The following is a 26,495-nucleotide window of genomic DNA, read 5'->3' as shown; positions in this document are numbered from 1 at the left end:
AAATATTGTAACTGATAAAAAACTATTGTAATCTTGGGCAGGCATGGGCAACTATGGCAACTTTAAGACATGTGGACTTCACCTCCCAGAATTCTTGCACCCACCAGGAACAGGAGGAGGAACTGCAACCAAGGCATAACAGCCAGATGAAAGAAATCTAAGTCTGGGCTTGAAATGTAATTTTAAAAAGCATTTCATATATGACCTTCCCTAGTTCTCACAAAGATAAAGAAAGTGCATTCAGACTTGCAAGATTCTGTTACTATAACTTTATAGTAAAAGTGGTATTGCCAGTCTTTGATTTTCAGATTTTGTCTACCTTGGTGCCCCCCAGAATTGTTCAGTTTACTTTTGAAATGATTCCTGATCTCCTCTCTTTGAAAGTGCTGAACATAAATGACATATGAATTATTCATTAAATAAGTAGAACATAGTTTTCTAGGAAAAAAGCTAGAGAAAGCTTAGTTAGAAGATAATCAATATTATTCCCATAAAAGAAATTTACACAACTTCTTTTGTTACATAACAAGAATTTCTCATGTTTCTACTCATTGACTGATGGCAAATGGAGACTATTCCAAAAGAGAATATTTGTAGTTTAGGACTGAACTGTGAAGTCCTTGGTGCTCTCTGAACTTGGATGTTTTGTTGTAGACATTTCATTACCCAACTAGGTAATGTCTTCAGTGTCGAAGACGAAATGTCCGCAAGTAAACAATCAAAACAACCAAACTCAGAGAACACCAGGGACTCCATAGAGATCATTCCATTTACTTGCCAATTTTTCTTGGTGCAAGGAATAGTTCTATCACTTCTTTTATTCATGACTTATTTTCACCTCCTATACTAGTCTAACCGTACAAAGGAATATTGCCCCCAGGTGATGGGAATTTGAACTATTTTCCATCATCCAGAACCCACAGCCAGTAAATTTAGGTTTTATGGATCTTAACGTTATTGTATAACAAGCATTGGGCCTTTTCCACACAGCACTCGGAAATCTGCTTATTCTGCTATTTCTACTTTCCTATTATTGCAACTTCCTGTGATAAGGGTGGACGTGTATATTTGACAAATAACATTTATCTGTTTATACTCTATGATGTTATGACATTTGATGCAAAACATGGTATATTTAAGTGTAAGTAGGAAATAGAATTGGAAACCATTATCATTGAAAGCTCATCTTCCTGTGTCAACAAAAATCATTCAGAGAGAAATTTAATTATACCCCATGGTCCTGAAGGTGGGGAAAATGAATCAAATTGCTTTACTAATATTTAAGTCAATGTTTCTGCATTTTGAGGGAAATCAGCTTGCTATATTAATACCATATTAATACCATTATTTGTTTTGTGCCTTCTGATCAGTGTTGACTCCTGGTGACAGTTTTTTTTGATAGGATTTCCAAAGTGGTTTGCCATTGCCTTCTTTCTAGGGCTGAGAGAATGTGACTGGCTTAAAGTCACCCAATTGGCTTTCTGCTTAAGGTAGGCCAGAACTCATGGTCTTTTGAGTTCTATCCTGGTGCCTTAACCACAATATTAAACTATTACAACAAGAATGGGCATTGTGATGTAGTAAGTAATACTTTTACTTGAAAGCTACTGTAGTTACATGTGATTTATCAGCATACATCTGATTTTACCAAAATGGAATGGAAAATGGGAATCTAGTATCTATAGAATATGAAATAGAACATGTGGGTTCTCAACACTGCATTCATTTACTCTAGTTGAGATCCTTTTACATTTAACTTCATCAAGCTTTTAATTACACTTATTTCAGATGTTTTGATTGTATTGTGATTTATAGTTTGCCTTTTGGTTTATTTCTCTAAGTTGGTTTGAAAGTTTCAATATACAGGTGGAAGATAAATGTGAATAATGATATAAATGTATGTAATGAGGATAGTATGATGGAGGAAGAGGAGACTTAAAAATACATTTCTTCCTTTTCTTTGTTCTAGCAGACTCCCAGCTCTTGGAAGCTTCAAAGAAATAAATAATTTGCTCTCTCCAAATTCTACCTTATTTCCCTACAGGCGGTTATTGCTAGAAATTATATACTTCAGCATTCTGTAAAGCTGTGTTCACATAATACACTAATCCAAAAAGCTTGATTAATGAACACAAGCACTGAGTCATCTTATACTTCCCTTTATTGCTGCTGTTTAACCAAGGTTTGCAATGTCATTCTGAAACCTGACTTGGTCTATGTTATCCTGGCCTAACCATTTGGGAGCTGAACGAATCAGACATTTTAAACTTCATTATTAAGTTTGCTTTTGTGTACCCCAAAATGGCAGCTGCTCAAAGCTTGCCTGCAACTTGTATTAAAATGCAGATAGGTTGGTGAGATATAAACCATAATTAACCAGGCTTTCTATGGCTCCATTTCACTTCCAAAATCGACAGAATAATCGAATTTTGCCTGCACAAGAAGAAAATGTCTCTTTTTCATCCTGTTCTTCAGCTAAACACATAACACAGGCAGTCCTTGACTTATGACCACAATTGAGCCCAAAATTTATGTTGGTGAGACAGTTGTAAATTTTGCTTCATTTTATGACTTTTCTTGCCACAGTTGTTAAGTGAAACAATGCAGGTTTTTTAGTAACATGGTTGTTAAGTGAATCTGGCTTCCCCATTGACTTTGCTTGTCAGAAGGTCCCAAAAACTAATCATTTAGACCCAGGGACACTGGGCCAGTTGCCAAGCATCTGAACTTCTTCACCTGACCATGGGAATGCTGCAATGGTCATAAGTGTGAAAAATGGTCATAAGTCACTTTTTTTCAGTGCCGCTGTAACTTTGAATAGTCGCTAAATGAAGTGTTGCAAGTCGAAAACTACCTATACAAGAAAGAAGTACATTTTTCATGTTATTCATATGAAAGACAGAACATGCTTCTTGGAAAGTCAGCTGGTTTAAAATGAGGCTAACACACACAATTAAAATTAGACTTGTTTATTTAAATATGCTTCGTTTGAAGTCTTTATTTTTTATTTTAACCATACAGCCAAGGCTTTTATTTTGTTTCCTTTTTTTCCTCAGTAGTTTACACTTCCTGTAGACATTAAGACAGAATCTCAATTGCATGGAACATATATTCTTCACACATCTAAAAAAAGGAAAACCTATGTTGTCTAACGCACACATTGAAGATACCATAACTGCCTACATCTAGAAGTGACTGTGTACTGTCACTTTTAGGTTACACTAACAGCGAATGTTAACGTATTTACATTTCATCTGATCATGTTTCAAATTGTCTCTTAGAGACAAGATGTAGAATAACGTACAAAAGAAACCTACAAATATCAAGAATTTTTGAGGTTTCAAAAGCCCCTCTTTTTATTCTTCGTTATGACCAAAACATTGGATTTGGGTAGGTTGAAATTATTATTTTAAATTCGGGTTTTGGTGAACACTTGGGAGATTTCCACTAAACTTTAAAATAAAATTCTGAATTCCTAGTATATATGTTGTTGCAAATGTAACATAATACAGCATATGTGCACCAAGCATTGGCTTCATAGGTGATGTCTTGCATAGAACATTGGTGCATGTTCTATGTGTTGCACACCCTTTGCTGTGTACACATATTTTAAAAAGTTGATCCTTGAAACTGATCTAAACAGAAGGCATCTTGGAGTTTTCCCAAATTCACCTCCATGATTAAAAGGCCAAAAGTTTCTTAGATTTGCATTCAATAGCCTTGCTGTCTTTCACAGTTCAGAAATGGGTAAAAAAAATGATAAAGACCACTTTATTGGAAGACAACAACTGTTTTGAGCAAACAGACACTGCAATTCTGAAAACATGATGGTGCTGTGTATTCAGAAATGAGTACTGAGATACAGGCAATCACAAACAACGGTACACTTTCTCCTGCTAGACATCCGTAGGATGCTCTTCACTACGTCAAGTTACTTTTTTACTTTTCTGAGGGAAAGAGGCATATCTTCAAATACAGAACTGAGCTACAAACCACGTATCACTAAATAAGCTCATTGACAGCCCATCCTCTCATTTATCCATTTTAAATTTAAAACAAATTCAGATGGACTGAAAGCCTGGACAGGCACCTAGTTATCTGCAGGCACATTGGTATTGGTGGGGACAGGTAGTCCTCGACTTACAATTCATTTAGTGAGCACAAAAAAAGTGACTTATGGTCAGTCCTTGCACACCGCATCTCCATGATTTCATTAACAAAATTTGGGCATTTAGCAACCGGCATGTATTTATAAAGGTTGCAACATCCTGGGATCACATGATCGCCCTTTGTGACCTTCCCAGCTGTCTTCCGACGAGCAAAGTTAATCAGGGAAGCAGGATTTGCTTAACATCCACTTGATTCATTTAACAACTGCTGTGATTTGTTTTACAACCACAGCAAAAAAAGTTTGTAAAATTTGGTACAATCCATTTAACAATCATCTTGCTTAGAACAGACAGTTTAGTCTCAATTCTGGTTGTAAGCCAAGGGCTACCTCTACTAGGTTTCCTTCTCTTCCTCCAGATATTAAAGGGCTGAGCTTCTGCCTTCCAAATGCTTCTGAACCCCAATTCCGATCTATGTAGCAATACGACCAATGGTGAGGAATGAATTGCAATGCAGAGTACTCACTCCTATAGTTGGCGAGCCTTGCTTTCTCAATCTCCACAATAGTACAGCATCTGTTAGTGGCTCTCATCATCTGGCTGAGGTTCACAAGAACTGGGAGTCCAATATCAGCTGAACAGCCAAAGGTGTTCATTCCCCAGAATGGTTGTTCACATCTGGCCTTAAGAAGGGGTAAGAAACATTGGCTCAACTTTGCTAAACTATGGGCAATTATTTCTCTTGGACTGCATTGCAAAAGGAATAGACTATGTGGATAGGATAGGAAAACATTTCCCAGTCCTGGGAACTTCTAGATGTGCTTCTAGATTTTGATCCAGCAATGGCTGTGTTTTCTGGGAAATGCTGAAATCTGAAGTCCAGACAGCTAGAAGTTGCCCAGGTTGAAAAACAGTATCACCTGCCCCACTCACTTTCCTCTGGATTACCAGAATTTTTCCAATATCTTAGTGCCCCAGTAAATGAATTTGCACTGTGGCTGTAACCGCAGGGGCAACAATTAAAGTGATAACAGTATTGGGGTTTTTTAAAAAATACCAGAGCAAAAAATTTAGTTTAAGCCTGAACTATTAATTGTCCTGATTGTGGAGAAAAGCCAGAATTCCCCTTGGAAATCAGGATAAAACTTACGCTTTGTGTTTAAGATTTAATTTATTCCTATGGAAATAACTGGATAATATGGAATACCAGTGCTACATGGAAACCCGGCAAGAGCTAAACTTGCTTTTGAACAATTATAGTCAATAGTCTTTCTAACAAGTTATTACACACAAATTTATTGGTAGCTGGGAAAATTAAATGGTCACAAGGATGCAAAAAAAAAAGAAAGGAAACGAGGTTTTGGAATGGCTTTCACCGTTCTGAGGCTTGAACATTATTGAACATTTCTGGGGAGATCTGATACAAATAGTGCATATAAGAAAACCTAAAACGTCTTCTGTTCTAGAAGGCTTCTGCAAAGAAGAATGGAAAAGAGATCCAACTTTAGTCCCTGCCATATTCATTGTTTTGTTACTGAATCTATACTAATTGCATATAAATAATAGTATCTGTTCAAATTTGGTAAAAAAAAGATGGTGTGCTTAACTTTGTATCATGGAAAGCTTTTTGTCAGCCTCAATGTAATTAAGGATTCACTGAAATATGCAATTTAGCCAGAAGTGCCTCAACTTTTGCATGTAATTTTAAAGGTTTTTTTCCCTATTTCTTTTTAAAAAATCTTTTAAGATAGCCTTAAAGGTTATGGGTACCTTTTTCTCCAAACATATTTGGTCTTGGCTTGATAGAACAAGACCTGTCAAGATCTAAGCTTGTTTACTGCAAGAAACTACAAACTACTGTTCTGTAGAAGAACTGCTCTCCCAGCATGTTTTTGTAAGCTTAAAAACATTGGCTAAGTTAAGAGGTAGTTTCTAATCCCCTCCATCCCTGCTTCCTATTCTCTCTAAACTTCAACAGCCTGTAACATTTTTTTTGACTCCTTAGCCTCCAGCGTGAGTGGGAAACTGCAGAGGTCATGGGAGTATTATCTTCTAAAGCCGAGCCAACTTTTAATGTATTTGAACTCAAGCCAGGACCACACAAAAGAGTAGGATGGCTTCCTCTGAACTGAGGTGACCTCGGGAACATCCTATTCAGCCCTCTTCAGAGCTGAACTGAACTTCTGATCCCTGGGATTTGACATAAATGGCAAATATCAACAAAATCAAGATTGATGTTCAAAAAATGCTGCAGGATCATGAGTTCTTGGCTAGCTTTTGCTAAACTACAATCTAGAATAAGCTGCTTCACAGAGGTAGCTGCAGAACCATGTATTTTTGTCTTAGATTCTATTAGGATAACATGTAGCCAACCAGAATGTACATAGATACTTTGGTATGTGCATCCGTGTACCATCATCAAGGAAGACAAAAGAAATACACCCTTAATAATGACAGTCTAGCTTGGCATGAGACTACAGTAGAATGGTTCTTCAGCCACCATGAACATATTTCTATTCTACGCTTATAAATGCACTAACCTGAATACTTTAATGTTCAATTTTCACACCATTGCCTTTAATAGGAGAGATTAACATTATGCATGACTCACTTACTGCAATCTTATATTCCTTACTTAGGAGTAAACCCCCGAGATCTGAACTTTAGGAATATGTGTCTAACAGGGTGATCTACAAATACTTCATTTTGGACTGAATGACAATATATAGCAACTAAGCACAGTCCACTACCCTGTGTCACCTGAGCTTGCAGACAAGGAAACTATTCATCTATGATAATGCAGTTTGGGAGAAGAGCAGAGAATAAACTTCATATAGGCAAAAACTTTCCTAGGCAGGGTGGGCTGATATGGAAAAGAAGCAAGATAGTGTAAGTTGAGAAGATTTGCGGGAAGAAGAAAAGATGATGATTGGAAACCAAAGTGGATTTTAGGCAGTTTGAATTGCGGAAGGCATGCATGCTGGTTCCAGAAGAGTTTGGGGCAAGGCTCCTAAAGTGTTCCTGGGTGAAGTCCAGGGAAGACCACTGAAAAAGAGAGAGAGCCAGTAAGGGATGCATATTCTCAAGGCAGATGGCTTCAGTTAGGGCTGAAAAAGAAGATCAAGTCCTGCCAGTTTGAGAGACCAGGCCAGCCAATGGAACAAACACTTTCTTATTCCTAACTGGGAAGGAACTTGCTGTACATCTGAACAGCCTCAAGATTAAGCCAACTACCGTTAGCCAAGGATGTACTGGCCCAAGCAGTAATAAATCACCACCACATTCCTATTCCTTTATTAGCTGAAGCAGAGAAAGGAGGAAGGTGTGAGGGAGAAGAATTCATGCTTGTTTAACTGTCTTAATTGGATTCTGTGTAAATAGCTTTAGGTGCCTGGAAATGAAGGTAAGAAATCACAAGGAGGTTTTGTGTGCCCTGTGCTGAATCATTTCCCATGGATCCAAAATTCTTATGACAGACTGGATTGCGCCTTTGGAGATCAATTAAACTGAAAATATAGTTGTGCCATAAATCTACAATTAGTTTGTCTCCGCTGCTTGCAGTGTTGCTGTTACTAACCAGTGTGGCTTAGAAGCTTCACAATAAATATTGTTAGTTCATTCCTACAATATAGGGAAGCTTTTGTTCAGAGAATAGTATGCATGTTATATATTATATTCTCTACAAAAATATGCATCTTTGTTAGCACAGACTAAAATATGAACAATGACAAACCTTTTCCTAAATCACAAATTGCCCAAATAATATATTTCCTGTATGACATTTGAAAATACTGCATAAATCTATTGTTTTAATTTACCACTTTTACAAGTAAAAGTTTTGCTTTTTCCTTCCCATGAACTGCAAATTGACATTTCCCACTGCCTAAGGACAAAATGAAAGCAAAGTTACAGTATATCAGTAATCCTAGAGTTTTTATTAATTTCCGCATAGGTGCTCTTACATTTTTAATAGTAATAAAAACCATGTGACTATTGCATTTTATTAGGCTCTATGCACCCATAAATCTAAAGCAAGAGGTTTTTTTTCCTAATTAAGAACTGGTCACAAATTAGGGTAGAAATAATTTAGTGTGCACTGCTTTAAAATAAATTTAGAACCAAGATAAATTTCAATAAATTGTAATACTGATTGACTGCTATGTTATTATAGAAGTAAGCAACATAGTACACATCAGCTGTTCTGGACTGTAACTCCTATGATTCCTTGCTGTATGCCATAATGAGAGTTGGAACCCAAAACATAGGAGTAGAAGGCCACTAAATAGCCTATATTTGCTGTATAGTGTCCTTCAGTGAGGAACATGTAACTCTTTTGATATTGGTGAGGTACAAATCTCAGCTCCACCAATCAATTTGGCCAGTGATCAAAGATTCTGGGAGTTACATTGACAGTGACCGGTTCTTCGGACTAAATAATCATTTAATTGACTGATGGTATTCAACAGGTCAAATTCAGTGAAGAGTCTGCAGAACTGGGCCGTGGCAGCTTCCTGGTTCCTCTTCCTCCTCCTTCCCTGTTCCTACTCTTTTTTTCAAAAACATTCCTGCAGATCAAGATAATCTTTGACATTATGCCATGGCACCCATGGGAAAGTCAAGGAATTTGTTGATGAACTTTTTCACTTGTGCAAGGTATCTCTGAATCCAAATCAATAGCATTAAGCATATTTCTTGTTTTTACTATGCCTGATCGAATATTCTGAGTTTGTAAAAATGCAGAGATTTGAAATATTGTCTATATGATATGGGTATGACCATTTTGTTTCAACAGAAATACCACATTTCAGGTCAAGCTCTTCTATTATCTCAGCCTGTTTTCTTGTTAAGCAGGAGCTTTTTCTCCAAGTGAAGACTGCAAATGTCTATACTGTAACTATTTGAATGATGCCACTAATTCTGAATAGCCATTTGCGCAGCGTGCATATTTTTGCCCTTCACTGACTAGGTGACTAGCCAAATGTGGCCTTTTTAAACATTTGACTGAATATAATCTGTACTCTGTAATTGTTTACAGCTATATTCCTGTTAACGATGAATTTTCTCTTCCTCAGACATTAAAAACAGCTTTCAACAGACTGCAAATGAATACATTTCCTGGTTCCATTTACCTGTGTTTTTACTATGATTATTTTTCATAGATAATGCTGCATTTCCATAACACAATTAAACCATTTATTCTGGGCTATAAAAAAATTGGAAAACTTTCTGAAGTCTCATATGCTTCAATGTTCTGAACAAGAAACAACACTGGAATAGGAAGTACGTTTCAGTCATTCCTCTTTCTAATACTGATATTAGTGTGCTGTCAGTATACTGATATTAATATGTTAAGCAGTGCAATCCTAGGAATATCTCCTAAAGGTTAGATGTACTGAATTAAGGGTTTTATTCCCAAGTAGGTTTTGCAGATCAGTGATTAATACTCTTTTAACTCTTGCTTGACACTGTTCTGACGTACATATTTCCAAGATGTCTAGTTATGGCAATGTCCCCCAATTCTTCTAGTCCTACTTTAATTTAACACATATAAAATATTAGTACCTATCACAAAAGTTATGTATCTTATAAAGAGTCAACATTTGTTGATAGTTTTCAATAGTGAAGGACGGGTGTGCAGATAAATAATATAAATAGGTATTGAGAATAGCTATTCATTTCTAAAAGATTTTTAGTTTTAGTTGAGTTAATCTCATTTACAAATCAACTCATAAATAATGACAACTCATATGCACAAATGCATCAGAAAAGAACTTTCCAGATGGTTCTAAGTAATTGATTTTTACATTTTAATGATTCAGAGTAGTTCTGGTTTTATTTTTGAAGTTGCCTCTAGTGCAAAATTGCTTCATGTGCCTTAGCATATACAACAGAAACTTCAGGATAGCTGACCTTGATATTCCTTCAAGAAATTAAAAACAAATCACAAAGAGATGCTATTGGTAGTAGTTTAAAACTAGTGCAGCGGATTGTTCTGTTACTCTTCAAAAGTCCTGATGGAAAGTCAGGACTTAATCGACAAAGGGAGTAAAAAATACAATAGGTTTTCAATAATCTCATCTAGGGCCCTAGAGCTCAGTTATAATGGTAAAGAGGTGGGAGAAACTATTTTGTTATGGCCCTCAAAAGAGCTGCAGCTAATACTTGCCTAAATTAACTGTTCCTAGCTACAGCCACATAAGAGTTTGGACTTGCATCTCCTACTACCAGGTAAAACAAGATTATTTTTTAATTTGTAATTCTTATTCCACATACCTCAAAATTTAAGTACTACAGAGGTTTAGAAAGATAAAAAATTAAAAAGAAAACCATTTCACTTTTTGGTTTAGTATTTCCATTTTGTAGTATAACCATAGTTAATGACTCTGGTGCATTAGTTCATAATTTTATTTTTGATTTTTTTAAATAGGCCTTTGACTTGAAGATGCCCCTTCATTTTTATTCAAGCATGCAACGAAATAAAGATCGGGGAAGCATATTTTTCTTTTTCTTTCATCACCCAAATAATCTGAAGCTAAAACTAGGAAATCCATCCCATTTTAGACATTACACAAAGACCGAGCTATCTGGAAACAGTTTTAATCCTGGGATGGGGGAAGGAAAAAAAGAAGAAGAGGTCAACAGGACAAATGAGTGCACTGGTGGAATTGCTGAAGGACCAGGTTAGGGACAGATCATCATGGAGGAACTCTATGTAGTCTGCAAGAGTCAGTATCAACTTGATGGCATGTAATCATTCAATCAAAACTAGCAAACCTAGCAATATTTTGAGAATCTAATGCATCTGAGAAGACATAACAAAGGCAAGAAATAAAGACACCAATAGCAACTAATGCACACTTGGTATATCTTAATCCAAAGGTGGACAATTATGGCCTCATTTTGACCTATGGGCTTCAACTCTCAGAATTCTTTAGCCAACCATGTTTTACAGGTTGTAAAAGGGCCATAGCTGCCCACCCCTGTGTTAATCCACTATATGAATTTCAAGTTACCCAACCACTTCAGGGATCGACTAAACTACCTTCCCTATTGGCTCTGAGTTAATTGTTCAGGAGATCCTCTATGTACCAACAGAGAATGAAATAAGATGATTAAATAGCACTTCACAAATTATTAATCCTGGCAATGTCCAATTAATTAGAGCACCTTAATTAGAACATCTTTGCAGCAATCTAATGGGGTATTTTGACTCATGTTTCTATAGTTTTGATTCTAAATTACAGCCTGTAGGCATGACCAGTATTCCACATACTAACAAGTCTAATTTTGTTTTCTTTTGGAAATAATGCTATTTGAGTTCCTCAGTGATAGTATCTATTAATGCCTTTTCTGCTTGCAGAAAAATTCTACTGGGTCTATCATAAATCAGAATGCCTGGTCATGCTTCATAATTCGAGCAACAGAAAGAAGTTACATTTTGAATGATACAGCAAATACTCAAGGTCAGATACCATCACTGATTACAACAAAGTGTATTTGTTACCCAAAGCCTTCTCAATCTTTCACTTTCCAGATGTTGGAACTGGAATTATGAGAACTGCAGCCCAACACATCTGGAGCTATCAATCTGCAGAAAGTTAGTCATGAGATACGCAAATGATAGGCACACTGGAATTAAGCAGCCAGCTTGTACCAAACTCCATAGATTTCAAACTGCAGCTACTGTATATGCAGGCAACACTTACTACTAGGACTGGCTTTTGATGATTTACATCATTAAATATTTAAATTGTAAAACTTGCTTGCTAATTTTTCTGTTTTGGAACAAAGCTTCACTGCTAATGAAAAAAGAAAAAAAAAGCTCTACCTGTTTATTTCACCAGTTTGGCACTAAATTTCCATTTCAGTTTGCTGGCTTCATTAATATCCTAGCCTTATCCTTTAAATACCAAGTTTAGAAATGCTAAAGTCTTATATCAGAATCTTCTAAGCTAAAGATACATTTTATACCAGTTTTTGATGTCTGAACTGCACAGAGTTATGATCCTAAACTAGAAACAAGAATTAGTTCAGCCCAACCAGAAACAAGAATTAATAAAGAGGACATTTTTCAATGAGCATGGACCTCAAAAGCTATTTACTGGCTAGATTTTTAAAAAGAAACAAAGATCATTCAGCGGCATGCACACAAATCTTATAAACATGGCAATGGAAAAGCTCAATTGTTTAATGCTAATGATATAGCAGGATGTATACTAATAGGAAGGGACAGTAGTTGTGGACCCATTGATACCTCCTTGTTTTGAGTCAACAACTACAAACTGTTAGCTACCCACCTTTATTCCTTCTGCAGTTTAACTAAGCTTTAACTAAGCAGGTGTAGCAATATGAAGGAGATGATGGCAGAATGTATAGTTACATTGATGGCAATCCCATGCCAGTCTCAAGTCTCATATCTTAGCTGCCCAAATCCAAATGCAATCCTAAGCTGTTGTGTGAAGACTAAGCGAATTGCAGGCTCTGAAGCAGGAGTCACAGGCCTTTATAACTGAAGGATTTTCTAAGCTGAGATCATTAGAGTTCTAGAAAATAAAAGAGATACTTTTCATTAAAAAATAAAATGAATTGTTGACTTTGCTGTGTTTAGCAAAAAGAGTGGTTTTTCTACTCTTGTTTTTGGATGTACAACTTTAACACTAATATACTTGCTACAAACGTCTACTGTGTTGAAGAGTAAAGGTTAAATGAAGAAGTTCGCCAATGGAGAGGCAGAGTGTGGTATTACTTTTCTTTCTTCCTCTCTTTTTCCCCCTTTCTTTCTCTTTTTATTGGTCTTCCACTCTGTTGCTGCTTTTGAACTTAACCACCATGACTGTAATGTTGTCAGGGCATCCCCTATAAAAAGACTGGAGCACTATACTCTTGGCTCCAAAATGTGGCTCATCTAAACGTTCTTTGATGAACCGCACTGCTTCCTCATTACTGAAAGCATCCCAGAGCCCATCGGAAGCTAAGATCATGAACTCTGGCTGGAGTTTGTCCAGGTCAAAGGTCAAGATATCTGGATCAGGGATGACAACATTCAGATTTTTCAGCGGGTAATCCCCAAGAGAACGAGACATGGCCAGGATCCCCTGAACACGCCAGGAACCATTGAAACTGATGAAGCCGCCTGGGAAGAGAGAAGGAGAGAGAAAAAAATGATTAAACTGTGTTTATGGGAAATTGTTCTCAGAAGCTTCCATGACACTAGGTTATTAAATCACTTAGGAAAACCAAGTAACTTCACCGTTTTTTTTCTTAAGAAAATCCTTTCTTATAATGTACCAGTATGTCTGCTGCCAAGACATAGGAAGGAAATTTTGCTCATCAGTTGAACCTTGTCCTTTTCAACATAGGGAAAGGATTCCACAACTTAAGGCAAACATAGCCAGAAAACCATATCTATATGCCCGTCTACTTCAAAATCACTAGGTATTTTGAACCAGCAGACACATCTGAAATTTTGAGAGCATACCATGGTCACAAAAGACCCTTTTACCATGCAATAAACTGGTGAAACTGCTGTCTGCATCTCAAAACTACTAGGATTATAAAGGATCTGGAGAACATACCCTATGAGGAATGGTTAAGGAATTGACCAGATTTAGGTTACAAATATATATATATGTGTGTGTGTGTGTGTGTGTGTGTGTGTGTGTGTGTAAATTACTAACAAAGAATTAAGGGAGACTGAAATGCATTTCTAACTTATTAGTTTTCATCAGTCAGCCATACCCTTCTGAGATTCGAACCTGGGCTGATTGCACATTAGGCAGTGTTTTTACCTCTTGAGCCACAGGATCTCTCTCGCTTTGTTAGCTTCTGCAAAGATTTGCCCCATGTTTGGGGCCTAGCAAGGTAATCTAAATAGTTAACATTTCACACACACACACACACACACACACACACACACACACACACACACACACATATATATATATATATATATATATATATATATATATATATATATACGCACCTACCTTCCATTCAGTCTGCTTTGACTCTTGGTAACTACATGGATACATCCATGCTATTATCTAGGCAACATTTTGATAAATGGCTTGCCATTATTGTCTTGGTTGGGCTAAAAGTTTAATGACTGGCTCAACCTCACTACCTAAGGCTGGTGCCTATAAATATAAAAAAAGAAAATCAGGAAGAGGAACCTGTTCTCTACTTGAAGTAAAGAAAGGGTTGAAATTAAAGGAGATGCAAGGTGAATATTATAAGGATTTCCCCCCCCCCACATTTGTGTTGCAAAGGAATCCTTCTTCTAAAATTGAACTTTGCCACAGGTGGGTTTTGAAAGGAGGGTAATTTTGAAACTAAAACTAAGTTGGGATCGTTTAGTGCAGGGGTCCCCAACCCCCAGTCCATGGACTGGCATCGGGTTGCAGGATGCCTGAAACCGGTCCGGGTAAACAGGTAAAGCCCCATCTGTGAGATGCATGCAGTACATGAAACCAGAAAAACCTCTCTCCACAGAACCGGTCCCTGGTGCTCAAAAGGTTGGGGACCTCTGGTTTAGTGGATTTGTACACTGAGCCAAAGCTTAGATCCCACTCCTGAAAAACTCTATAAATCTCTTACAACTCATACATGTTGTGATTTTAAATTTTAACAAATGGAACACAATAAATGAGTTAGCACAAAAAGCTTGACAGATGCTAAGGGAGATGTTATTGGACTCACTTGTACTTATGTGACCCAGCTTACAATCCAGTGCTCAAGTATTTAGCTGAAAAGATGGGCTCTGTTGTGGGACTTCCACTTTCCAAAGCTCTGGATCCTGATTTATCTGTTTTCAGGAAGTTTGGAGAACACTCTGGCTATTGTACTATATTTGGCTCACAATCCCTAGTGCAGGGGTTCCTTCCTATACTAATTTTGTCTCTGGATCTTACATGCATACAGATTAAAAAGAAAATGGCACTATTAGAAAAAACAAAAACATATTCAGAACATATCCTTTTCTATCATGATATATTTTTATGTTTTGAATCTTATACCTGATGCAGAAAGTACAGGAGAAATATCCAAACGTTGCCACGAGGAGTTAAGATTAAATCAATATCCTTGCTGTTGCTACTGAAATGGTAGACACATGGATTTCCGTAGGCAAGTTCATCCATATATATATGACAAATTGCTGATCAGGAAGAAAATTCAACCTTCATCTCTGTTGTTTGCAATATAAAGGACATTTTCTTGCCTGTGCTCAGGCAATCTCCCCCTCATTTTAATCATGCACTGTGTATCCCTCTGGGATAATTCAAGAAGAGGTACACACTCATTTGCAAAGATTTATAATGGAACTGGGATATCAGACCAGTCTTATAAAAGTCAAAATCTCACTCCAGGGCACGAAAAAAAGAAAAGCGCATACAAGCAAAAACCTATCTTTCTCACCAAGAACATCTGGTTGAACAGGAGCAGAAATGATTCAGGAAAAAAAGCTCTTGTGAAAATAATTATCCTTCACTTTTGGATTCATAGGGGGAAATAGAAGAAACAGGCAAGGGAGAGCCACATTTCAAAGTAATGGGACACAGTACTTGGGCTGGGTACCACTGAAATACTGTAAGAACAGTACTTGGGGTGAGAGGATTATTAGCAATAATATTTTCATCATCAGTTACTCAAGGAAGTTCCATCTAGCTCGGAAACACTCCAACCAGCACCTTTCTTAGACACCAAAAGGAGAACAATAAATGCCCCTGGTACATTTTACACCCCTTCATGGATTACTGCCTTGTCATGGCGAAGGGGCTTGCGTAATTCAATGAAGCTATGAGCTATGCCGTGCAGGGCCACCCAAGACGGACACAGGTCATAGCAGAGAGTTCTGACAAAACGTGATCCACTGGAGAAGGAAATGGCAACCCACTCCAGTATCTTTGCCATGAAAACCCCATGGACAGTACCAAAAGGACCTCCTGGAGGAACGTTGCCCATGGGGTTGCGATGGGTCGGTCACGACTTCGCAACTAACAACAACAACAACATTTTACAACTCTGTCTTAATTACAAACAAAACAAAACAAAACAAAACAAAACACAATCTTGTGTGAACATTCCCGTAAACTTCAATCCAGTTCAAATTTTGAATTGGCCCTTGGAGCTCAATTGGAGCCTCTGAGATTGTCTATTAATGCTCACACAGGTTGTCCTCATTTTAGCAACTGCTTCATAGAGCGACCTTTCCTAGTTATGATGAAAACATAACCGGAAGTTAAACCGGTTGACTGTCAGAAGGCTGACAGAGGCTGACTGTCAGAATCTCATATCTGGGCCATGAATTGCCCTTTTTAGGTAGGTCGTAGCTTCGGTCATTAAGCAACCGTTATACCTGTAATAGATACTACCTGTACTTTGGTCCCGTCTGCTGATTTATATTACCTAAAATAATGTTATATAAGGAAGAAGAAAAAAGAAAGGGGAAAAAAACCCCTTCTTAGCCCAGTGTGTGAAAACAAAGATATTTTGGCAGAGTTTTTGCTTCTTCCAGCTCAGCTGGCCATTTCCACTTGCCTGCTGCTTTTATTGGGAGATAAAAGAAGTGAAGGGGCAAAAGCCTGAACTGATAGAATCTCCATTGTTCTACAGTGAAAAAAGGCTTTATTGTTTTTCTAAAAAAACCCTTTCATTCCTTTATTTCTCTTTCTCCCCTACAGTCCTGCCTGTTGATAATTTTCTGGGGGGTGGGAGTGGTTGCATCGTCTTTTATTACTGGTCAATCTTTTTTTTCCCTTTTCTCTTTTGCTATAGATTAAAACACATTTTTTTTCAAGTGGAAGGATTTACTGTCTCTGAGTAAAGGGTTAGGGTTCACCTCTTTTAGTGTATGGCAACAGAAAGGAATTAATGTTCATTTGTAAAGTGCAAATTAGTCTTCTACAATTCTGACTTTTCAGAATTGGGTTCAACAGTTTTCCCAAGAACTTCACAGCAACACCACCCAACACACAAGGAAACTGAAGCAAGAACAAATTAGGGAAATGGAACAAGGTTGTTACTTTTGCCAAACTTTTATTTAGTGTATTATTTATTCATTTTAAATATGTCTGCATTGCTTGCCATTAAAAGAATTCTCATAGCAATTTACAATTAAACCCTTTTTAAACTGGTAATTGCTTTAAGAAAACTGACTTTAATTTTTTACTTTTTATTTTTTATTTTAATTGCACTGATTCTATTGTCCTTTTTATTTTGTATTCTAAAACAGTTGAAAGCTACCTTGAATGTTTATAGAAATGGAAAAGGACAAAACCAAGGATAAATACAAATAAAAATAAACTGGGTATAATTTGCACTTCTATTTTTACAACTATGTAAGCTCTCATTATCCCTATGCTCTCAGCTATCTTCCAAACCCACACATATTTTATTGAGCTTCATTTATGCTATTTTACATTAGTAAAACGCCACAATACCTAAGGCCACAGAGTAAAGAACAATGCCTGATGGCTGGATGATTTGTTCTCAATAATGATCATAAAAATACAGACATGTATAAGAGGAAAGGTATATACTTTCTTGTTCAGACTTTACAGTTTGCAAAAATATATTTAAATACATTGTATCATTTTTACAGAAAAGAAATGGCTGATGGAATCAACTCTACTACCCTAAACTTTGAGGCCAACAGATATTCCTAGGAAAATGTTTTTTCTGAAATCTTATAACTTAGAACAATGGGGTCTCAACCTGTGGTCTGCAGACCCTTGGGGGGCTGCAATGTCATCACAGGCGGTCTGCGTAGCCTTGAAGAAATATTATGATTTAAATCTTGAAGTTTTGGTGGTTTGTGGCCATGGTCTGTGGCCACAAAAGGTATTTAAACGGGCTCCATGGTGGAGTAAAGGTTGAGAACCACTGACCTAGAAAATTTAGTGTTTCCTAGTATTGGATAAGAATAATTTTATAAGATTAAAATGTACCCTCACCAATCACATTTAGAAAACACCCCACATATTTCAAGTATTCTTAAAAATTCTCATATTAAACAAATATTGTGTATGTTAAGATGCTGTTGAAGAATGATTTAGGCATGGCTGCATATTATAAAAGAGCTCAAGCTGAAAGTAAATGAAAGTTCTTCCTGAGTAAACTTAATTTATATAAGGAGCAGACATTTTACAGCTCTAGAGCCTACCAAGCTCTCAGTGAAATGGCTGCAATATACCCTCAGAACTGAATAGAAAACCGCCTGTCCTGATTGCATGTCTAAAAAAACATCACTAGAATATTGTAATTTTCTCTTTGGAGAAAACCAAAAATAACATGTACTTCAAGGTCCAGTACAACTTAAAATTGGAAATATTCCCTACTGGCTAATGTATTCAATCTAGCATTTCCATCTGGTGACCAACTCTGTGGCTGAAAAAAGTAGAACAGTTTTGGATTTTTCTGCTTTATTCACATCTCATTTTTGTAACATTTTGCTTGATGAAGTGCTATGAAGAATTATTTTGTGCCATTTTGGGTGGCCTCAACCAAAGGATGGATGGATTTTTCTAACTTAATCATAACACCTTTCCAAATAGGAAAATATACATTTTTCAAAAAACAAACAAACATTAAACTAATAGCACATTAAAATATACATGATTTTAGAATGAGAAATAGGTACTTTCTCCCCCATCTTTCAATACTATAAATTGGGATCATTCAATGACCTTGTTTCCAGCCAGGTTGTTCATCACTTGTGGAAATGGCCAATTTGGGTTAGGAGATATTGTGAAGATGGCACTTAACATGAAACCTTGGACAGTTTGCATTAGTATTTTTATATTTCCATAAACCCATCTTCCTTCCTGTGTGTGGAAATTAGTATTGCTTTTTTGGGCCATGTAACAATTCAGACATGAAGACTGAGTTACAATGCACCAGGTGAAGTCTTCAGTGTTTTAACATCCTGCTGCCTCTATTTAGGTCTACTATGCAGATCCTTTGATTGCATTTGTATGACTTTGTACGACACGTTAAGGATGCAATGCTAAATATTGATACTAGAGTTACCATGAGAATGAGGCTATGGTCAGAAACTGCAGATAATAAAGACACCAGGAATTAAGTATAGTGGATCTGTTGTCATGCCCCAGCAATAGTGGCCTGGGGAGCAAATGCAATCTATTGTTTGGAACCTAACCCAACCCCTTTACCCATGAATCCTCACTCCCAGAACAAGTCTGTGCTGGGAAGCTAGACTCCATTTCCTTTAGTATTTGGAGAGAAGCAGAAGCACCAGGAAGAATCCAGCCTGATCTGTGGCACATGGTCATCTGAAGACAAAACCCACATCCCATACACACAGCTTCGCTGGTGAGATTGATCTATATTTGTTAATTGTTATGTCCCCCAATAACGCAATACTGCTTATTTTGTATTTGGATTTTTATTACATGTATTTCTATTTTTTTCCAGTTTCACCCATCCTCTTCCTTTAATAAAGCATTCATATCTATGCACACGGTCTGTTTTATTGGAGGATAGGTGGGTTTAGCTGCATGCCAAGCTGCACACACAGTAACGCGTAGTAAGGACAGAACAATTACAGCTGACGGAAATCCATCAGCTTGACTTTGGAAGATGGAAAGACAAGGGTAGACATTATTTCCACCTTTGCTCACAATAATTTGTTTAATACTTTTTCTCTCCTCTTCTATAGTGTTCATCTTTTATTTTGCCACACTTCTCCAGACAATTCATTACCATCACATTGCAATAAATAAAATGATGAAAGAATGGGAAAAAATGAAGAAATATAACATTCTGCCATGATGTAAAACAAAGAAACAAACCACACATCCTATATTAGAAACTTACCAGCTCTTTTAATCCTCTTTCTTTCTTTCAGCTGATAAGGTTTGTGATCATGAGACAAAGGAATAGCATTTCCATCCTTATCGCACAAAACCCCCCTTGAATCTCCAACATTGGCCACTGTGAGCTCTTTATCGGACAGTAAAGCAATCAAGCACGTTGTTCCTGAAAAGAAAAGAGGAAGACGGAAGACCATTAAGACAACTGAGTGAAAAATCAGTACCGCTTCCCTTATATTCTTTTCCTCATCTACTTTATCTGCATTCGGGAGCCATCAGCAATGGCAGCTGCATTTGTATCTGAACAAAAACATCTAGTACTAGGATGACAGACTATTTCATGACACTGATCAAATCTGACAGACAATTTCTTCTTACCACAATATAATTTTATCTGTATCTGATATTTGGGTGGCATTTCAGGGGCTGGTTCTCACCTAGCTTGTCATTCAGAAAACTTGCAAGAAAAGTATATATGGTGTGTGTGTACACACACACGGGCCAAACCTTTTTGCCTGTATCAGCCTAACCTAAGGCCATCCACAAGCTGTAGTCGCAACTGTGACAACTCATTATTTGTGTATTTTTTTTGGATTGCTAACAAAGAATTAAAGGGAGACTGATATGGCCATTTCAAACTCATTTGTTCTCATCAGTCAGCCATACCCTTCTGAGATTCGAACCTGGGCCGATTTCACATTAGGCAGTTGTTTTAACCTCTAAGCCACAAGTTCTTTCTCGCTTTGTTAGCTGAGAGGCAAGTTTGAAATGGCCATATCAGTCTCCCTTTAATTCTTTGTTAGCAATCCAAAAAATTTACACAAATAATGAGTTGTCACAGTTGCGACTACAGTTTGTGGATGGCCTTAGGTTACGCTGATACAGGCAATAAGGTTTGGCCTGTATTGGCCTGGCAAGGTATTCCAAAATACTTAACAAATACTTAACACATATCTCCCTTGCCTCTCAGCTAACAAAGCGAGAAAGAGCCTGTGGCTTAGAGGTTAAAACAACTGCCTAATGTGAAATTGGCCCAGGTTCAAATCTCAGAAGGGTATAGCTGACTGATGAGAACAAATGAGTTTGAAATGGCCATATCAGTCTCCCTTTAATTCTTTGTTAGCAATCCAAAAAATTTACACACACACACACACACACACACACACACACATTCATCCTTATTCCATTTGTTTTCCTCCCATTACAAATTACATGACAATGCAAAAAAGCTTGGTAAAACATACAGAGGGGAAGCCTTACTGTGCACAGTAAATGTCATTGAAAAGCAGATTCCATATTACAAACCACAAGAGGACTATATTCCCAGTGAAAAACTGATGTCAGTCTTCTCCCACTGGGCAAGAGTAATAAGGGAAAAAATCTCCTATTGACCTTCAGTTTGCTTGTAGCTGTACATGTCTGACAACAGTTTCTACTTTACAAGGTGTAGAAATATTGTTTATCTGGGACAGATGTAACCCTTCATTTGTTATGAAGCAGACTGCAAATCCAGTTTTTAAAATTCAGATGAAAGTTTTCTATTATTATGAGTTGTTAAATTATCACTGACAATTTATTTGCATGTGTTACACCCTGTAATGGAAACCTTTTATGGGCAATTCTCACATATGATTTATTATAATTATTTACTGAATATGAGTAAATATTAGTAGAGTTTTGACATTTAGTCAACATATGTACACAGATGCATATATACACAGACAGGGAAACAGTTAACATGCGTGAAAGGCCAAAGAAAACATTACACAGGCTGGAACAACTTTTCCACGAGGAAACATTTCACATTCTCAGAAATAAGGTGAATATACAGAGTATGAAGTTATGCATGGTGTGCTGAAAACAAGCAGAAGAAGAAATGATTCTTTGGAAAGGCAGATACTGAACTGAAACTCAAATAGTTTGGTTACCAAATGAGAAGACAGGAAGAGACCCTGCTGTTGGGAAAGACTGAAGGCAAAAGGAGAAGGGGATGGCAGAGCATGAGATGGTTAGATAGTGTCATTGATACAGTGGGCATGAGTTTGGGCAGACTCTGGAGATAGTGGAGGACGGGGCTGGGGGCTGGTGTGCTATGGTCAGTAGTGGTATTCAGCCGGTTCACACCACTTTGGCAGAACCAGTAACTAATTTTTTGTTGCCCAGGCCCAGAATTGACTTCCGGAAGCAGCATCCACACAGAAAACCGGTTGTTCACATATTTGAATCCCACCACTGGCTATGGTCCATGGGATCACGAAGAGTCAGACACAACCTAGAGACTGAACAACAGTGATACCTCCAGGACCAGAGAAAATGTGTTTCTTAATATGGATATGATTACATGGACCCTGTTCTGATAAAAAAAATTAAGAACACTATTGATGGATCAAGCTAGGGTTTAGCTTAGTCTGGCATCTTCTTCCTCTCAGATGCCATCCAGATGCCTTTGGGCTGTTCACAAGGAGGATATGGAGATATAATCTCGATTGCTTCCCTGCAGCTAATATCTGAAGACACGCTAACCTCCAACCTGAGGTATGAATTTATCTGATCCTATTTAAGTCCATCCTAATTACTGACTATCACTATGCTTTGGGCTAATGAATTTCACAGGCTTATGTCTTGCATTTGAGGGCCCCTGGCTGGCCTTTGTGGGAACTAAAAACAATTAATGGGCCTCCGAGTCTCATCCAGCATTACATTTTTTGTGCCTACTATTACTGCAAAAGCAAGCACGTTCAAGACCGAAGTATGTCAATGAATTCAGTTGTACAGAACTAAAAAGAAGAACTTTACATCTATCAGCAAAGAGCTATACTGACAGAAAACCTAAGTCTTTTTTTTCCAAATTGCTTAAGGGTTTCTGATATGAAGTAGTAACACAATGTTTTTAAAAAGTGTTAAGTATTTCTAAGGAACTGAGCTGACATTTAACTTCTATATGCTAAAATTAATTTATTTTTACATTACTGCAATTCATGTTCCAGTTTATCTTTTAACAGTAAATAAAATTAATTTCATGCTTGCATTCTTTTCCTTTTAAGTGAGCCAGAGGAGTGCAAGGTAAATTTTCACCTCAGGTAATTAATTTACATCTGATTATTCATAAGGTTGAGACATCTGTCTTTGCATATAATGGAGTTGGGGGGATTATAAGTTAAATTAAAGGTTATTAGAGTCCTTATTAATGTATACTGATAAAATGAGAGAATCATAGTGGAAGAGCTGATCCTAAAATTCTGATGCCATTTCAGGTTGTAAATGAAAGAGATGCCACTACAAGTTACACATCATGTAAACAGCAACAGATCTTAATATTACCAAAACAGAGATAAAACAACCAGTTTCAATGCAGAAATTGCCATCCATAAATTAAAAAAAAAGTAGGATGGCTTCAGTTTACCTCATCTACAGACTGTGGCTGATAACCAGAAGGTCTTGAGGGAAAATGTTTCTGTTGTTGACTACATTGCTATGGATGCTCCTGAACAATCACAACCTTACAGGTAGTCCTTGACTTACGACCATTCATTCAATGACTGTTTGAAGTTACAACAGCCCATGGAAGACAGTGCATATGACTGGTTCTCACACGTACAATTACTGCAGTGTCCCAAGGTCATGTGAACACCATATGCAACCTTCTCAGAGGACTTTCAACAAGGCAAGTCAATGGAGAAGCTAATTTTGTTTAATAACTGTGGCAAAAAGGCCGTAAAATCAGATGTAACTCACTTAATGCCCATCTCTTAGCAACAAAGGTTTTGGTCTCAACTGTGGACATTAATTGAGACTACGTTCAGGGATTTATGATAACACAAAGGTGCCCACTTATGCTGGCTTTTTCATTTAAATCTTTCTGAAAAGAACTATAGAAATAACAAGGAAAGTATGGGATATTGGAGTACAAAAACAGCCATATGGACTTATTTCCCTTCCCCCTGTTTTTGCTTTGCATTTACTTAGGGCCAACATACACCTTCTTCATAGGTGTCTTCAGCCTCTGTTTCTCAAGTGTGATACCTGTGCAGCCATAAATATCCCCTGAGTACAATACAGAAACCTGATCTGTTTGAGCCTTCTCTCCCTTTGGGGTTTGGAAAAGCAAGGGGACAAACTCTTTCAGGTCACATTTATTATATGAATTTAATGGAACAGTTTTGAGGCTCACTTTTCAATCACAGAAAGAGAACAGCTGTTTGAGTAAGCCAATGAATTAGCCAAATATAGCCAAATGTATTTAAACATAGCTTAAAAACTGAACAGACCATTCCTCATCAATCTGCACCATTTAGAAATCATCTAGGCCAGGAGTGTCAAACTGGCGGCCTGCAAGCTGGATGCGTCATGTGCAAGCCATGCCCACCCTGGCTCTGCAAAGGCAAAAAACATTGCGATACTTCACGATACATCACATGGTGCAATCAAGTTTGAACCCGCGATCTAGGCTAAAGACCAAACAGAAGTAAGCACACCTGATTGTAAAGAGAGGAGCCCAGTCAATCTCTGCTCAGTTGCCTATGGTCTACATAGCAGACAACCTTTCCTTTGAAAATGCCAGCCACAATTGCTGGCAAAACATCAGGTAATCTGTTGTCTAGACAATGGTCACTAAATTCTGAAGCCCAACACTGCCCAGCTAAACAGTTATAATTCAATACGCTTGGCTTACTCTATTGTCCTAGGCAGAAAATCTTGACAAAGTTAGGTCCTTCCAGCTACATCTAAATATGTATACATCTAAATATTTGTCAACATTGTCTAAATCTGTTGCAATTGCAGCTTTCAAAATTGCTGGTCAGCAAGAAAGTGGCATACTTGTGTATGTTGGCATAGACTATAATGACATTTTTCTAATTTAACAAATCTGAAATTTTGCTGCCGGTCACAGGTGATTTGAGGGCTGGCAACTGTATTACACTACTTTATTTTCCCATATTGCTATGAATTAACCCAACAGTAAAGAAAAAGTTTATACATCCTTTGCCTCAAAACTACAATTTTGTTAAAATGAAAGCATTTCCCTTTGTTTCTAGATTGTTCAATTGCTATAGGAAATCTGACCTTAAAATGTCCTATATCACGACTGCTTGGCCATGGATATTGATTTAGCTGATACCACATGTATGATTGCCATTTTTCAGACTTCAGTCTCTATTAAGGCCACCAGATCTATGCTGCAAAAATCTGGATGACTACTAAATGTCATCGTTTTCGGATATCTTTGCCACCATCTAATAGTCATCTAGAATTTTGCATCCAAGACCTAAAAACGCTAGTCTTTATTTGAAAAGCCGAGGAGTGTTAAACTTGTTGGCACTTGGAAAATGGACTTCCAGGGATTCTCAAGATTGTAAGTTCAATAAAAATACTGAAGAAAAAAATATTTGCCGCCTATCTCACCCTGGAGCTACTTTAGATGGCTGACAACAATAAAAAGGAAAAAAATGAAAAGAGTATAAATAGAACAGGGTTAGGATATTAAAACAATAAAATAAACAGTGAAAAAGAACACAATGAGAATAAAATGATATGATTATGAAAAAGAAAGATGAATTGGTGATGGGGGTATCCACAAAAGGCAATAATGACAATATTATTGCCAAGAAAACTATATAGATGTGTCTAGGAATCAAGCTTGACTTAAAATTTTACACCAGTGGATACAGTCTTCCAGCCTAATACTCTTAAATCAAGGTCTTCTTAACCTGCATTCCCTCTTTGATTTCAGTTTTCTTAAAGTATCCAGAAAAAAGCTTGTCAAATTATAGAGACATACCATTTCAGATGATATTCCAGAAAAACATGCAAGTTAATTAATGATGGTATTTATGGGAGCTCTTTTTGTATTTACCTTAATTGCCTTCCCCAAAATATTTAATGTTGATACTGAAACCATTTATTTTTTGCCTTTGTACAATACACTATTGCACAAGATAACATACAGGTAAGGTCTACCTTCTGAACTTGCTAAGGCACAAAACTGAAAACTAAAGTAAAACAAACACTAACACAGTATATCGTTTTTACATAGCTTGTACCTGATCTATTTCTGTATAAAGCTCTTTACTTTTTAATGTAAGATAAGTTTATTTTTATTTCTTTGCTCCTATGTACAAAAGGAAAAAAAATACAATAGTGGGATAATTATATCCAGTTTGATTTATGAAAATGTTGAAGCCACTGACCGCATCCGGCAGGCTGCCAACATACGAGGAAGCAAAACCTAATTCGCTTTGTCTTCACTGCTGTCTCCTGTGATTTAATCCACTTAACCTTGTATAGGGGAAAAAAGGTTACTCTTCTCAGTTGTCTCCACATTTGATGTTAGTGTCCAATAGAAAATTCCAAAGATACAACGTACTGAAATTGAGAATACAACCCCAAATAAGTGCACAGCAAACTGCTGTAGAAACTGATGGAAAAGAAGCCATTAGAAATTTCAATCAAATCACAGGCTAGCTAGCTAGCTAGCTAGGGAAAGAAACATTAAAAGAACAACAGTCTAGTTCAGTGTTTCTCAACCTTAGCAACTTTAAGATTTGTGCACTTCAAT

The 26,495-nt window shown here is 37.1% G+C and overlaps 1 protein-coding gene across 4 annotated transcripts in view; it reads right to left on the bottom strand.

Annotated features, from left to right (window-relative positions):
• Positions 1-2,953: 2,953 nt before the first annotated feature.
• The window catches only part of PPM1L (protein phosphatase, Mg2+/Mn2+ dependent 1L), a 188,274-nt gene continuing 164,732 nt past the window's right edge, over positions 2,954-26,495 (bottom strand). For all 4 annotated transcript variants that reach the window (XM_083364315.1, XM_083364318.1, XM_083364316.1 and 1 more), the window contains 2 exons: positions 19,944-20,105; positions 2,954-13,242 (listed from right to left, as the gene is read on the bottom strand). In XM_083364315.1, the coding sequence (XP_083220441.1) occupies positions 12,896-13,242; positions 19,944-20,105 (509 nt within the window). In that variant the 3' untranslated portion in view covers positions 2,954-12,895. The remainder of the gene's footprint in view (positions 13,243-19,943; positions 20,106-26,495) is intronic.

The sequence above is a fragment of the Vipera ursinii genome, assembly GCF_947247035.1.
Source record: "Vipera ursinii genome assembly, chromosome: 5".
Lineage (NCBI taxonomy): Eukaryota > Metazoa > Chordata > Lepidosauria > Squamata > Viperidae > Vipera > Vipera ursinii.
This window is presented reverse-complemented; position numbering and strand designations above follow the sequence as displayed.